Below are 16829 nucleotides of genomic sequence, written 5' to 3'. Positions count from 1 at the left end.
GGGCGGAGCCAGTCTGTCATCAAAAACAAAACAAGGCCAGCATGTGGTCCCTCACGACTTACAGAAAAACAAGACAGAGTCCCTGCACTGTTAATGATCCCCCCCCCCCCCACACACGCATAATATGCTTACACACAAGGCTAATACACACCTGTAGACTGTTATACAATGAATACACAACCACCAGTGTTGTTCAATTCATGAGTCTAATCAAAATCAAGAAAATGTCATGCACAGGAATGGGTGTGAAAAGACAGGTAGTGTGAATAAGCATTCATGTAAGCCAGTCAGATGACGCCAGTGAGATCCACAAGTGTTATGGCGCATCTTAACACAACGACACAAAGACTCTGCAGTGCTAAAGACTAAAGAGAATAAATGTGTGCTCCATCAGGGACTGATCTAGGAACAGGCAGATGTATGTAAACTAAGCCAGCTTTTAATTTATATACAATCAAAACCTTTGATTAATACATAAATACACTGACAACTTTCGTCAATATGCCAACAGACGCCAGGACAGGGCTTGGATGAGGTCGCCATGCCAACAGGGCAAGGGGTCTAAGTATGGATGATCTGATGAGTCAGGAAAGAGCACTATGATTATGCTAATGATAAAATCTGATAGCGGTCAGCCAACAAGACCATCTGTCCCTGCTGGGGCTCAGGGGGAAACTCTGAAGTCAGACTGAAGCGTTCAACCCAGTGTCACTGCAGAGGAAAAACACAATGGTCTGATCACAGAGACAATCGTGCATGTGTGTTTGTGTGTGTGTGAATGTGTTTGTTTGCCTGACATCACTGCCAGTCAGGGATTTCTGAAATAGCTGGTGCTTTAGAAACACTGTATTCTTTTTAGAGGAACTAGAGTTTGACGGAAAAAATACATGAAAAAGTCCTCCATTGCCATCACTTAACACTAATTAAAATCTCTAGCCCTAAATTATGATAGCAAATTATCGATGAGCAAGAAAGGATGAGCAAGGTGGGACAGGCTTATATTTGCTAAAAGTCTCTGAATATAAGGTTTATCTCTTCTGACTATAGGAAGATATAGAATAAATTAATTAAATGAAATTAAAAACTGTTTCAACATCCATCTGAGGACATTTAAACACTAGAGGATAAATAGTGTTCAATAAGACAAGGTTTCACAACCTGGGGGTCATGACACCCACCAGGGGTCGCCAGAGCTACTTGATTATAGGGAAACTACATTTAGACTTAACTAAATTTTGAAAATAAATGAAATTAACTGAAACCACATTCATTTTTTAGAAAAGAAGAATGTGTCCTGTAAGAACAACCAATGATATGACTTACGATATGGAAAAAAACTACATTATGAAAAAAAATAAGGGAACAATACAACAAAAGAAAACAGAAGTGCAAAACTTTAAGTGAAATAATGAACTACATCTGGCCAAACAAACATGCATCGAAGGATGGAAAACTGCTAACGCACGTCTAATCTAAACTGACTAAACTGCACTGGTTAGACATAGGATAGGTTAGAATAATCACAAATTTATGGATTTAATTATCAAGAAATAATTCTCAGCAATTTACAGACCTTGTAATTAGAAAGCAGTACTGGTGCACGGAGGAATCTCACATTATCCACCAAACCAATTTTTCAATCTAGTAAGCCTCAAACAATCCAGTACATATAATTAAAGGCATAGGTCACCCAAAAGTGAAAATATTGTCATTATTTCCTCACCGTCATGTCATTCCAAACATGTATGACTAATTTTCTACACAAAAGAAGATATTTCAAAACTAAATGGGGTCCAAACAACATTGCACCCCAGTTACTTTTTAATGTATGAAGGAAAAAAAAAACACTTATTTTTTGAGTTCCACATATAAAAGCCGATCATACAGGTTTGGAATGACATGGTGGTGAGTAAATCATAACAGAATTATTTTTGGGTGATCTATCTCTATACTAAAGCATTTAGAAATTTGATAACGAACAACATTTCTAAAATCTTCTAAAACGTCTCACAACTTTTCACTGTGTTGCACAAACTACAATACAATTACAGAGAGAATACAGCCCTATAGGGAGTTCAAGCTTATTACCAGGAGCACAACAAATAATCTGACGTAAAAAATTGAAATTTTAAGAAGTGAGCCCAAGTAGTAAAATAATAGAAATAGAACGGCAAAACAGCAGGGGAGTTCATATTATGAGCAACTACTGACCACTCACCTTGTCAAAGAACTCGTAGAGTTGAACAGTCTTGTCAATTTTATCCTTGGTTTCCTCCACTCGCTGGGAGAAATCATGTAGATGGACCCAGAATGAGCGTACTTTCACCTCATACACCTGCAGCTCTGCAGAAGAGATGTCTTCCCACTTCTCTAAGCGCTTGAGGAGAGCTTCACCGCTCTTACAGTGCTCCTGAACACACACACCCAGAATTACGCAGTGAACTGGTATGAAAACAGAGGGTGCGACTGAGGTGACTATATTTAAACAGTCACAAATGTTCTCGAAGCCTAAGTTGACATTATAAAGCAAATGTTTGACACCTGCTGTAAAATATTACCTCTCAGTTCAAATAAAAACATCATAAGGCATTTGCTGAGAAAATATGAGGGCTATGCAAAAAAAAAAAACACATGCAGATGCTGTGGCAGGAGGTAAAAAGGGCTGTGTAAAACAAGTTTAATAAGAGTTGACATACATATGCAGCTGTGTAGAAATCTCTGAAGACAGTCTGCTTATGATGTAACTGCTCCAAGGAATCTTCCAGCTCACTCAGTGTCTGCAGACGAGACTCGCCCACCTCTTCTATCCACTGACTCACCTAAGAGACGACATATACATACAAACAGTTATTCCTGCAACAGTCCAGCTTTACTCTGTTAGTTTCACCCAGAATGACACATATTTATACTCTTTGTTCTCTAGGGCAGTAGACTTTGGCAGTAGACTGAAACATAAGCACACAAACACATCAATCACGTGTCTGTCATCTGATACAGATGCTATGGTGCTAGATTACACTTTCTCATGATGTGCATGAATGTGTGTGTGTGCTTGTCTGATCTGTTTCAGCAGCTTCCACTATATCTATGCCAACAGGATTTCCCCCCCTCTTTCTGCCTGCTGGGCACAATCATCCATTAAAACAATCAAATGAATAAATCACCAGGAGGTCAGTGTGTAGCTTAGTAAGGCTGTTTGTGAGTCAGTGTGCTTGTGTGCAGCACTTCAGTACAGTATTCACTATTTTTCAAGTGTTACAGGTAAATTCACAAGAAAAAACACTGCTAAGAATAAGCCTTGAAGACACAAACTGCCCAAATGGAGTCCAAAAGTCAGAGACTTTTCTAATAAGAAATTTATTTCCTTAACAAATTTGTCTTCCGCGTAACAGAAAATTTTAATTAAAAATGTACATTTGTCTCAGAATTGAATTTTAACTTAGTAGAACTCTTAGTCTTTATAAATCCACATTGAACCATGTAAGGTATGATATTTAGTGTATATTTATAGAGGATATTTATAATAAAGTACGAAAAATAAATCAAAATTATCTATTTTCAAAGCCAATATAAGAAATGGTTACATTAAATAACAGGTACCATTTGCTGAGTCTCAGATGCAGCTGTTATTGTCATCTGTCATGAATACAGTTCAAAATAGCAAGTGCAAAACTTCAGTCCTCACCTCTCTGAATCCATCCTCCAGGGTCTTGAACTCCATTATGAATTCCATTTCCTGTGTGCATTTGTTGGACAGCATCACCAGTCTGTGAACCAACTCGTCCACTTGGTTATACAGACGGCCCGCATTCTCGATGGCATCTCTAAAACACACACCAACAGGATTTCCTTAGCATATTAAATTTAGTCTACATATTGTCTTGAGCTTGTTTCTAATCCCTGAGAGAAACTTCAAGCATCTGAGCTTGGAGAAAACGCTGACTGCAGGACTCACATCTCATTGGCTAAGACATTCTTGTGGAACTCTCATCTCATTGGCTAAGACAGCCTTAGAGAATGTATTGATTGGACAGGGCTTTTAGAGATTGAATGTAATTAGATGTGCAAATTGGTTTTACAGAACAGTCTGGCAATGGGAGACAGTATGGAACAGAGCTGGAGTGTGTGTGTGTGTGTTGTATGAGAAAAGAAAAAGACTATAAATGAGAGAAACTATGTGAGAAGTCATTGACTGTATACTGTGATACGCGTACAAACAGTATGTGAGGAAATATGTATTTCTTTAAATGCATAATTGTGATGAAATATGAGTAAAGATGCATTTTGTGTTTATGTGAATTGCCATACACATTGGCAGAGCACACTGTGCACAGCAGCAGAGGCTGATGTCTACTGGATGACTTCATCACCGCTGTAGTTCACTTACACAATACTGTATTGTGCTCTAACATTTCCCCTCAATGATATGCCAACTAACTCAGTCAAAGAGTGATACACTCTCTGATCCAAACATAACCCCAATGTCAATATTAGAATCGAGAACTATTTTTGAAGAGTTCCACATTCCCATTTTAACTGCCAAAATACTTATCAAAGCAAAAAAGGCTTAATAATGCAGACAGACATGTGGCACATGCATAACAACACAGTCACACTGAACTGTGCCCCCTGCTGTTAGATACACATATTCGCATTTTAAAATAAAGTTATCTCCATGGTAGTTTGTTTGTTTGGAGCTTGACAGCCCTAGTTCCTATTCAATTTCAGTGTGTGGAAAAGAGCTGCATCAGAATTCCACAGACAAAGAAAAGTTACATAAGTTTGGAAAGACATGAGGGTGAGTAAATGATAATTGAATTTTAATTTGGGGTGAACTTTAGGGTGTCGGTTGATGTAAATTCAGTGTTGGAAACAATCTGAGTGTTATACACACAATGAGAGGCATGAGGGGCAAAACGGTGACCTCAGAATCAGTCCAAAACCCACCAATTATTCACAGCACACACCCAGAGCAAACACGGGTTATCACAGCATGCAGGAGATATCAAGACATTCCAGCAGGAGAACGACAAAAGAGTGAGTGAGAGAGATAAGAGTCTAAGGATGGATGGATGAAAAATCAGTAGCCTTCATTATCAGTTCAATGAAGCATTCATAGTACTGTTGATTAAACACATTTGTGATTAAATATGTTACTATATATTACCATACAGATATCTATACCTGGAGTCTCTATTTTATAAACTATTTAATTAAATGAAATGTTATAATAATTAGAAATAATAGTCAACAATAAACAATAATAAAAATATAGCCAATTATTATTGTTATTATATTAAAAGTTTCTAAAAATCATCATCATGCACCTGACCAATTAATACTAGCACTTATCTATTCTATTCAATTCATTTTTTTCTAATTTATACAAAAAACAAAAACCTTGCTATGTGTACTGTGCTAGCCTAACTGAGACTTGTCACATCACTTGCTGTTGCTCTCTTGTTGGTCTGATTGCTTCTATTGTTTTCCTTATTTGTAAGTCACTTTGGATAAAAGTGTCTTCTAAATGATTAAATGTAAATGTAATGTAAAATCATCATCATTATTACTAGGCAAAACATTTTTTGGGATTAATTGTGACAATTTTTTGGATTATTATTCTTATTACTTTTAGTATATATTATACAGTCTGACAAGGACTATAGAGAATAGAAAAAAGAGGGATAAACAAGATAAAATTCCCTGTTTATATATATTTGAAACAAAAATCAGCAGGTTATAGGACCACCGGTGAGTAACAGCGTAATCATTCCAGTCAGTAAAAAAGCAAGGGGTCATAGTTCATCTTCAGGATCCAAAGGAAGTGTTAAAAAGACAAAGTCTAGACTGAGAGGGATTATGTGTGAGGGAAGAAGTAGGCAGAAAAAGGGTCAGATTTGGTCACTATTTTCAAGCACTTTAGACTCAGTCACACCTGTGAGATTGAGTCCTTTGTGTGTCTGTCAGCATCCAGGTGATGCGTTTGTGTGTGAGCGGTTTAGACAGCTAATGTTTCATTTTGGCATTTGTTAGGCAGCAAATGAGCAACTTGAAGTACATGTGCAGCCTTTAAACTATTATTTCATCTAATAATATGAAAGGTACAAAATGGAAATCAGGTTACAGAACCAGAGAGGCTGGCTTAGATTCCTGACGCTTGCATGTTTATTAAGTAGATGAAGACTTTGGGAAACCTAAATCCAAACCCTCAGTCTCAAAGAGCAATCAACCAGGTCTTTATCAGCAAAGACCCTCACAAACACCAGGCTCAGGTGTATGTGTCTGAGCAGGAGGCTTTGAAAGTGTGCTTGAGTAAGCCAGTGTAGACATGCCTGTGTTTTAAGCAAAGTCAAACAGGAAGCAGCACCAGAGCTCTGCTGCATCCAAACCACACTATGTTATCAGAGTGACAGACACATGCGCATACTGGTGTCTGTTTAGCTCTGAGATTATGTGTGTATGTTTCAATATAAAATGGTTGTGTGCAGATAAAGATGTTTCTCTTGGCTTGGCTGTGGGAAATACCAGTCACACTCCCTCAACCTCGAGCTGAACCTAGCCCTGATCATCAGAGGCCTGAACATGCTCTCCCACGCTCTCAACACTTCTTTTCTCTCACATTATCCCTCTCGTTTGACATTCTCATGTCTCTTATAATTGTTCAATTTAGTTCCAAAACATAGTGAACTGCCTCGCTGCCTACTGCCTATTTAAGCAGCATCCTTACTGGAACTTCATTGGTGGTTCATTTGTAATGTTTTACATAGGCAGAAACTCACATGAAGCACACAGGAGACTCAATTTACAACTGATTTCTACACATGATAAGGACTTGAATAATGAGTATGCATATAACATACAAACGTTGTAAAACAGTCATTTATAGTCACTCCTTTTATAAATACCTTTTCAGTATTCATTCAATTACATGTACACTACCTTTATTTTTGCAATAATGCTTTTATTCTGTAAGGATGCATTAAGTTGATAAAAAACACAGTGAAAACCTTTACACTATTCTTTTTTTTCCATCAAAAACTGTTTCCCAGGTTTCACAAACATTTTAAGCAGAACAACTGTTTTCAACATAGATAAGAAATGTTATGAGCACCAAATCAGCATCTCAGAATGATTTCTGAAGGATCATGTGACACTGAGGACAGAAGTAATGGCTGCTGAAAATTCAGCTTTGCCATCACAGGAATAAAAATAAATACATTGTAATACTATTGTATATTACTTTTTTTTTTTTTTTTACTGTATTTCTGATCAAATAAATACAGACTTGATTAGCATAAGAGACTCCCACCCCAAACTTTTGACTGGTATTGTATAATAAGTATTCCTCTTGAATTTATTATTATTTTTAGTGTTTCCCAGAGTGTATTCTGGGACTGCCTTTTCTAAAAAGGACATGTCATGTTGCTTTTGACCAAAACAAGGTATATTAGGAGACGGCATAATTAAGTAACCAAACTTTTGTGATGTGTGCAGTAGGTTGAAGGTGCTGTCTGTATCATCTTGTCTCACCTGTAGTCCTCTGTCAGACTGACATTGGTTTCTTCTTTTCGCAAACAGGACAGAGCGGCTCCTCCCTCCAACTGTAGCCGCACCAACCTGCTGTCCTCCAGAACGGTCCTCATCAACTCTCTGTACTTACACAATAAGATCTGTGCCTCCTGCAAACATACAAACACACACATTTATTACTATAAAACACAGACACTGCACTATAGCTGCACACATTCCCATACACCTTATTATTACATATACACATCTTATCTACTGTTCTCACCGAGTAATATCTGTCCCTTCTCCAGCACAAACACACACCCCATCATTATGTTCCTGCCTCACAAACTCCCTCGACATAGAGAGTAATATCTGCGGTTTCCACAGCAGCACACATTCCCTGTACACACTCTCATGCACAAAGGCAATATTATATGTATTAAATGATATCTACACCTCCTTCATCTAATACCAGCTCATGTTTGTGCTCATTAAATTATCAAATGAGTTTAAGCTACAGTACAATGTGTTATACACATAACTGCCACATCTTCGGGTGTGTGTTGCCATTTTACTTAAAACTGGATTTTATTCTTAATACAACACATGTCTTGCACTTTATGTACTGACCCCCTTTGGTGTAGATACAGCATAATGATAGAGCAAATGTTACCAAATTCACTGTAGAAATGTGCACAGGTGTATTCGTAAGCCATGTTTAATTCATTACATAACCGTAAGTTGGCTGGTCATCAGATTTGAACAACAAACCCCATGAGGGGTGACCCACTCTACATAGAACAAAACAGGTTTTCTAGGCCACTGATATGATTGGAGTCATCCCAGTGTGAGTGCACATTACCATTCAAAAGTTAAGTGTCGGTCTTAATCTAAAATATTATTATAATTTTAAACAACCGTTTTCTATTTTACATTTTTTTAATGTAATTTATTCCTGCGATAGCAAAGCTGAATTTTCAGCAGCTCAAGTCTTCAGTGTCACATAATACTTCAGAAATAATTTTAATAAGCTAATTTGCTGCTTGAGAAACATTTCTTATTATTTTCATTGTTGAAAACAGATGTGCACGTTAATATTTTTGCAGAAACCCTGATACTTTTTTTCAGGATTCTTTAACTGAATAGAAAGTTCAAAAGAACAGTATTTATTAGAAAGAGAAATATTTTGTTAAACTGTCAGTTTTTATCAATTTAATGCATCATTGCTGAATAGTAGCTAATTTCTTTAAAAAAATTATGACTTTCATTTGAACTTATGTACATTGTACATAAGAGTGTACATGATTTGAAACACGGTCATCTCAAGTACTAATACTTTTTTTATCTTTTCAAGTGTAAAATGTTTCAAATGGTTCAAATTACTTGGCACACATTTACGTTTCTGAAAATTGCCTGACAAAAGTATTGAAACCACTTCTGAAAGTGGTTCTTGATGGTAAACAAGGGTCATAAATTAGCAAAATGCCAACTTAATTAAAATCTAAAAAGGGGTAGTATTTGAGGTATAATACTTTTTTGGGGGTATGAGCCTATTTGTGTGTACCACCCAGAAAAGCATCCATAATACCTACCCAATGATGCAGATGGTGGTCTGACCACACTATGCAGAGTTTATAAGGCACTAACAAGAAAAGGTTATATTAAGGTTATAAGTGAATTTGAAAAAGTACTCAAAGTGATAAAAAATCTCAATTACTGTCATGCATCTACACCCTAATTAGCATGTGTGTGTGTGAAGTGGGATGAAACTGTAGAGCAATTACACAAATTCCAAATGTCAGTGGATGTTTCTGTTTTAAAGCCTATTTGCAGTTTTTTTTTAACAGAACTGCTTTAAAACTCTTCATAGACACTGTATATTTAACTATTAAATGGATGAAAAACTGAACATATGTGAGGTAGTGCTGTGTTCGATACATCGATAGACGATGTATCGTCACAGAGATTTGACGATACGTGTATCGATACAGCTGTCCCTGTATCGATATCGTGGCACGTGTGCAGCAGTGGACCGCGCTTAATTTGAATACAAGAACACAGTTTAAAATGGAGTAGAAAAGTGCGAGGTTTCTAAAAAATAATGAATAGAGCATAATATATAGGCTACAACAAGGTTTAACCTGGCTGCAGAGGGGAACACAACCGAATATTGTATCTGGTGGGGAGTGCCCAATGTAAACATGAAACATATGCCATTACCTATATTGTACTGTGATACAGTTATGGAGGCCCTTCATAATGCAGAGGTCAACTGCCTGCTCTGCCAATAGTTAGAAATGGCCCTATAGTATGCAGTGTTTAATAAACAGTTGTTTTACTAAATTCTGCTGAGGTGAAATTCAGTGCAGTCCCGTATCGTGACTTTGCTGGTGATACACAGCCCTAATGTGAGGCTTATGTGGAAATATAGGGAGAAAATAACATGAAAAGACATGAAAAAGAAGAGGGCACATGTTCAGATTAATGGAGGGAGACAGAAGACAAAGAAGAAACAGCCAAGAAATGAGAGGACAGGCCGAGACATGTTTTGGCTTTCTATTCACCAGCTCCTTGTTGAGAAAGATAATGTAGCTCTTGAGCGATTAAGCTATTTTATTGATAAAATTGCAGGGCAGTGCTAAAAAGTTTGTCTGAGTGCTAAAAAGAATGTCTGAGTGAAGACAGCGCATTAGTTTAGAACTCTTCTAATTTTTATTTGTATTTTTTTCAATGTAGAAAGTGTTTTAATTTGTGCAATGATAACCTACCAGCAATGTAAAGATGATTTTTTAATATATTAGTATGAGTACATTACAATATAAATTTATTAGAACGAGTACATTATTATAAATCGACGCGTTTCAGAAAGGCGGGGCATAGAGGAGCAACAATAATGTACATTATGTGGAAAATAATTTGTTTTTTAAACCTTAAACCGCATAAACACATTGCATTACACCAAATACACAACATAATGTTCTTTTTAGCATCGTCATATCACCCCTTTAACATCCAAGCATCACCTCATCCACAAGAGGGGCTGTTTTAGCATTCAGCACAAAGTCAAGCAGAAATCCATTCCCTCAACCACCAGACCCTTTCTGCCTCTCCATTCTACTCTTCAAATCAACCCTTTGAACGTGATTTTAAAGATGGCTGCAGATAAACACCCCTCTGGGAGATCATTATTTCTCCTGAGGCCCTGTTTTTCCCCAGAAGCCTGTGGATAAAAAGGTCCTTTGTGACCTCCACTGACAGCCAGAGGACAACTTAGTCAAAGCCTTGACACACTAACCCTAACCACAAACAAACCAAACCTATTTTTCAAAACTAGACATCTCTTCTAAATAGAACAGTCTTTAAATCACCGTAACTGGACACCAGTGCCACTGCTGTGCTTCATGGAAACAGAATAGAAGTCTCTCAGACTCAAAATAGAAGATTGTGCCATTGTGATGCCCTCCTCAGGTAGAGTTCACTATCAAGCTGACTGATGCAGGTAGTCATACGGAGTCCTCAGGCTGCATTCTAAGTAAACATCACTAAAATCAAGAGTTTGGGGGCCTAAGTTGATCACAGACAAAGAATCCACATATTCCTCAAACAATAGACCATAGCAATGCCATGAGTTCGGTTTCCAGGGAATGCAAGAACTGACAAAAATGTCTACCTTGAATTCAATAGAAGACGCTTCGGATAAAAGAGTCTGCCAAGATATATACATACAGTACACAGCTCTCTCATTCTGGACAGGGCTGGGACAAAGCATTTTCTGTGAGACTGCTCAGCTGAGCTGTTTTTAGAAAAGTATTTTATTGACTCTTGCAGTACCTCTGCTGTAGGTGGCAGCACTGAGGACTCCAGTTTGCTGATGGTGTTCTGAAGCAGGTTCACAGCATCCTCACAATGGCTGGTAAGCTGTTCCAACCTCTGAAATATAACAGAAAGAAATGTTTAGAGTAGTAACAAGAAACCAATAGTAAAAAAAAACTCCATAATAATAACCAAAAGTTGTCAGATATGGTACAACATCTAAGATATGCATATATATGACTGCACATGAAATTATTTATATCTAAATGTTTTAAGTTGTCTGTCAAATATAAATATATTAATTGGCAGAGGAACTGTTTATTGTGATCATTATTAATACATTTAAACCACTGAACACTTTTATTATATTATGGCTGCGTGGCCTTTTGTGGCTTATTTCTTTATTAATCCATATTAAGGCTGGAATGCAATACACAATTTAAAAAATCTGAACAGATTTTAAAACACAAGGCATCATACACTTGGCAACTTTTTTGAAATGGTTACAAAGAAACTTGGCATAATACACTAAATGACTGAGGATCACACTCCAAGGGATTTTCAAGTCGTTCCTGAGCCGTTTCTAACATTCGCAGAAACGTGTCTCTTTTTTTAGGAGGCACATGACAGATTTAATACAGAAAACAATATGTGTTCTAAAATCGGCTAAAAATATCAAACATATTTAATATCCTCTGACTGAGCAGATTCAGGGTAAAAGACATGTAGTGTATTCCAGCTTTCAGTGATATAAATGATGAAGATGATGATTTTCTCACCATTCTGAAACAGATCCAGCTGCTGTGTGAATAAGGGAAAGTGCCTTCAAACTCAGTGGGGAGTTGAGCGATGTCCACATGCTTATAGAGAGATTTGAGCGATGTCAACAACTCCACCTGACAGATGCCAAAAGAACACAACAACCCTCAGGTTTAACTTCTGCATTAAAAGGGGACCAATATGTATTGCAGTGCTATCATAAACACTTCAGATGCCACAATAGCTGTTCTAATAGCTTAGATAGATGTCTGAGCTACACTATCTGTCCAGCTGTTGTGACATTCTCAACTGAAGCACTTTCCTACGTAGCTACAAGAGTCTATCTATGGCAGTCAGATTTGTGTCAGGCACAAGTGGCGTCTCAGTACAGACACTTGTGTTTTAAAATAGCCATCTATTTCTCAGAGAGTGCAGAGTAACTAGCTGAAAGCCAGATTTTTGACAGTGCTGTTGGATGCGGTTTGTTTCTATAAGGGGGGTCACTATGCTCTGGAACAAAACCATTCAGCTACATTTTATTAAAGGATGTTTTTCTCTTTTCCTTTATCGCTAACTAGAACCCTTCAGTAAACTGACATTGTTCTCCAGGGCCTAAAGGTCAAAACTGACTCCATTTCCTCTCCTATAGACTAAACTATGGATTTATGTTTGTATTTTCCATTCTACCACCCTCACCACATAACATAACACAGATGTTGTCTTTTGCTGTTATTGTTTTGTTACTGTGTTACTGTGGCTGTAAAGTCATGGCAAGTTACAGATGATGGGTAATATTTGTGCGTTACCGGTATAGAAGTGGTTTTCTCCACACGTAGAGCCAGATCTCTGTCGGCCAGCAGCAGTACTGTATGGATGCATCCCGGCATGGCTTCCTACAGAGATTGAATAGATTAAATATCACAGACAGCACCATAAATTACACATTTCACTGACTAAACCAGAGTTCACCAAAAAATTATTTTGCAGTTCTTTATGATTAGCGAATAAGATTTATAGATATTGCTATTGATACAGATGCATACAGTGGAGCTTGCATTTGTACTATTTGACTATTCCTTAAATTCACAATGAAACAGAAAAAGAGACTTTCTTCTGTATTGTGATGTATATCTGAGAGTAACAGATTGTTGAAAAAGAAAAAAATGCAGGGTGGGGATTTGATTCTATCCATCAGTTGTTGACTGGTGGAGGCAGATCTGAATGTGAGCTTGCAGTCCATTGTTGTAAACAAAGTGTTTGAGAAGACTTCAGTGTACGTCACCAGAGAAAAGCCTGTAGTTTCACTGGAAGTTGACATTTTGACTAAGAATTACGATGTTACATTTTTTAAAAATATGTATGGATGAACTGCAAGATCAATATTATCAATAACATTTAGAAAACGGGGTGAATTTTCATTCAAAGGAGACATATTATGCCCCTTTTTACAATATGTAATATAAGTCTCTGGTGTCCCCAGAATGTGTCTGTGAAGTTTCAGCTCAAAATACTCCACAGGTCATTTATTATATAATTTTGAAAATGCCTATTTTGAGTGGAAGCAGAAACACACTGTTTTTCGGGCCTGTCTCTTTAAATGCAAATGAGCTGCTGCTCCCCGCCCCCTTTTCCAGAATAGAGCTGCGCCATTACAGCTCGGACCTGCTAAAAACATCTGTTTTGGTTCTGATTATCATGTTTATCGCACTGAAATCATGCGAGTTTAAACTTCAGATATACAGTTTTCTGAGCGCATATATCCGAAGCACATGGACAGAAAGCTGCTGTCACAGCATGTGAGTACTAAACTAAGTTCTCATTCACACACAAGTTTACGTTAAAAACACACGAGTTACAAAAACAGTCGGTTATGTCTGTGAAGGTAAACAGCTGGGAAATAAATCGCTTGTTTATTTTAGATCTGTGTGGCAGCAGCAATATACAGTAAATAAATCAATAAATGCACTGCTCTGTTGTCTCCTCTGAGGCTGGGACTCTAAATAGTGTTCTGTGCTCGTCTGTGCAGCCAAAGACAGAACAGTTAGCATGTTTTGCTCAGACTTTCACCATGGCATTAGAGCTGGTACACCGTTGTCACTTGCAAAATCAAAAAGGCAGATGCACCGGGGACCTGATTATAGCACTTAAAACCTGGAAAAGTCAGATTTTCATGATATGTCACCTTTAATGCCGACTTTAAATTAGACATTTACATCATTTAACAGAAGTTTTTAAAGGTTACATAACCTAGCAGACAATTTTCTGTCATGTGCCCCAAGAAATACAATAAAAGCCTTCTGTCGGTGTGAATGAAATGAGTTATATGCCCCATAACAAAAGAGCAGAAAAACAACACTCTGTAAAAACAGACCAGAGAAGTCTATTATGCCATTTGAGAGCTGTTTTTGTCTGTTTCCTTGTATCCATCATGCATACTGATCATGCACGCATTATCATGCCATCATAGCCACATCAGAACAGAAGGAAGAAAAGCTTTGCTGGAATGAAACAATAGCATATTTAATAAGGAATATTTAAACATAAGGAATGTTCCAGAAACATCAACAAACTCTTCAGGGCACAGCAGTTTTCATTTTCACTTTGCTTTTTGAGTGTATTAAAATAATGAATACATGGTGAGTTTGGATCAGGTTTCCAGTTTTCCCCTGTCATGTGGGGGCTGAAGAGAGGGAATGATAAATGTGGGGACTGTTCCAGGTTAACAAAAGCCTGGCAGAGAATAGAATATTTTGGGATTATACCTTTGGTCACACTTTATATTAGGTGGCCTTAACTACTATGTACTTACATAAAAAATAAGTACAATGTACTTATTGTGGTCATATTTTTTTGCAAAACACGTTTGCTGCTTTTGAGGTGGGATATGGGTAAGGTTAGGAACAGGTTTGGTGGTTTGGGTAGGTTTAAGGGTGGGTTAAGATGTAAGGGATGGGTCAACAGTGTAATTATAAATGTAATAACAGAAATGAATTACAAATGTAACTACATATAGGTATTTTTAAAAATATAAGTACAATGTAGAAACATGTATGTACACAATAAGTGCATTGTATCAAATGATTAATTTAAATGTAAGTACATAGCGGTTAAGGCCACCTAATATAAAGTGGGACAATACCTTTTTATTAAGACTGATAAACTAAACTCAAATATGTGTCACAACTACAAATATATCAATCCTTTTATACACTGCTGTTCAAAAGTAAATTTTTTAAAATACATCTATTCAGCAAAGATTCAATTGATCAACAGTGGTGCTAATATAATATATATATAATCAAATCAGCATATCAGAATGATTTCTGAAGGACCACGTGACACTGAAGACTGCAGTAATGGCTGCTGAAAATACAGCTTTGCCATTACTGGAATAAATTAAGTATTAAAACAGAAAACTGTTTAATATATTTAAATTATACAAATAATTAAATGATGAAAAAATTATGTTTTTGCTGTATAATAAGATGATAGTATCAGAGGAAGAAGGAGAGCCCGTGGCTGTTCCCTGAGGACCGTTCACAGAGCTACTGCATTCATTCAGACAGATCTCATCTGTCAGTGTTAGCACTGACCTTGAATACAACGAAAGGTGCTCCAACACGTGACGTTCACATAGTTTATCATCAAGAATCTCCTAAACATTCAGTAAAGCCACCTTTTCCACAAGACAGCACTTGTATGCTGTCATCATGGATTACAGATACAGATAGAAGATCAAAGAGAAGAGAAAAAAATAAATGAAGGAAAGGACACAGGGGTTTTCTGCAGCTGTGCTACAGCTCAAATTAGCAGAGACAATAAAGACCTCTCATAGCAGCCCAGTGCTATTTAAAACAATACTGTCATTAAAAACATTCTCAATTTTACTTCTATATTGCTCATGTTTACCGCTCTCTATCTCACTCAGGAAGTTTAAACGGTGAAGTCTGCACTGGCACATCCTCAATCTTTTAGAGTGGGGCAGGTTGCTGGCAGGAGAAGAAAGCAGCATTAAGGTCCACGGCACAAACTCTAAAGTCACTTCTATTAAATGTGCTCAGGAATCATGTTCCTGCAGTATTTCTTTATTGGTGTCCTCACATCCCTCGTGTAAATGACTGGTGAGGTGATTCAGTCATTTCACTTGAGTATCTTCTACAGTGTAAGGCCACTCAGATGAGATAAGCCATCCACTGTCCATAAACACCCAAAGTAAATGTATATAACGAAATCTGACAGGATATGATGTCCAGGCCAGGCTACACTTGTAAAAGATGAACCTTTATTTAAGCACTGAGATGAAATCTAAGTAGCTAACTACTGACAAGAAAGACTCCAAGTTCTTTATGTCATTAGTAGGGATGCACCGATACCGATACTGGTATCGGTATCGGGCCCGATACTGAGCTCCTGTACTCGTACTCGTACTCGTTAAAATGCCCCGATACCAAACGCCGATACCACACAGCATGTGATAAGTGCCATATTCAGACAAAGAAACACAGACAACAGAACAACAGACAGCAGAATGGAGTTAAGGATGTCTACTACGAAGTATATGTATGCAACGAATATAACGTTAAACTTTCAGTATTAACGCCTGTAGCCTATAGCTGATGTGAACGAGCTGATAAACAAAGCACGCTGAGTGGATTGAGCGCGTGGCGGCGCAGATGCGCGAGCTTGTCGAGTGAAAATATCTTTCTCACAGACATCACTGGAAAGTTTGTAGTTCGGTCGGATAT

General features: G+C 37.4%; 1 protein-coding gene across 1 annotated transcript in view; it reads right to left on the bottom strand.

Moving 5' to 3' along the window:
* Positions 1-639: 639 nt before the first annotated feature.
* The window catches only part of LOC107755114 (uncharacterized), a 64773-nt gene continuing 48583 nt past the window's right edge, over positions 640-16829 (bottom strand). The window contains exons 7-14 of the mRNA XM_016571814.1: positions 12891-12977; positions 12105-12221; positions 11344-11442; positions 7531-7679; positions 3686-3824; positions 2697-2819; positions 2219-2410; positions 640-711 (exon numbers count right to left, since the gene is read on the bottom strand). Coding sequence (XP_016427300.1) covers positions 709-711; positions 2219-2410; positions 2697-2819; positions 3686-3824; positions 7531-7679; positions 11344-11442; positions 12105-12221; positions 12891-12977 — 909 coding nt within the window. The 3' untranslated portion in view covers positions 640-708. The remainder of the gene's footprint in view (positions 712-2218; positions 2411-2696; positions 2820-3685; positions 3825-7530; positions 7680-11343; positions 11443-12104; positions 12222-12890; positions 12978-16829) is intronic.

Source organism: Sinocyclocheilus rhinocerous, unplaced genomic scaffold (assembly GCF_001515625.1).
Source record: "Sinocyclocheilus rhinocerous isolate Xijiao unplaced genomic scaffold, SAMN03320098_v1.1 scaffold591, whole genome shotgun sequence".
Taxonomy (NCBI): Eukaryota; Metazoa; Chordata; class Actinopteri; order Cypriniformes; family Cyprinidae; genus Sinocyclocheilus; species Sinocyclocheilus rhinocerous.
Note: the sequence above shows the minus strand (reverse complement) of the source record. Positions and strands in the feature narration are given on the sequence as shown.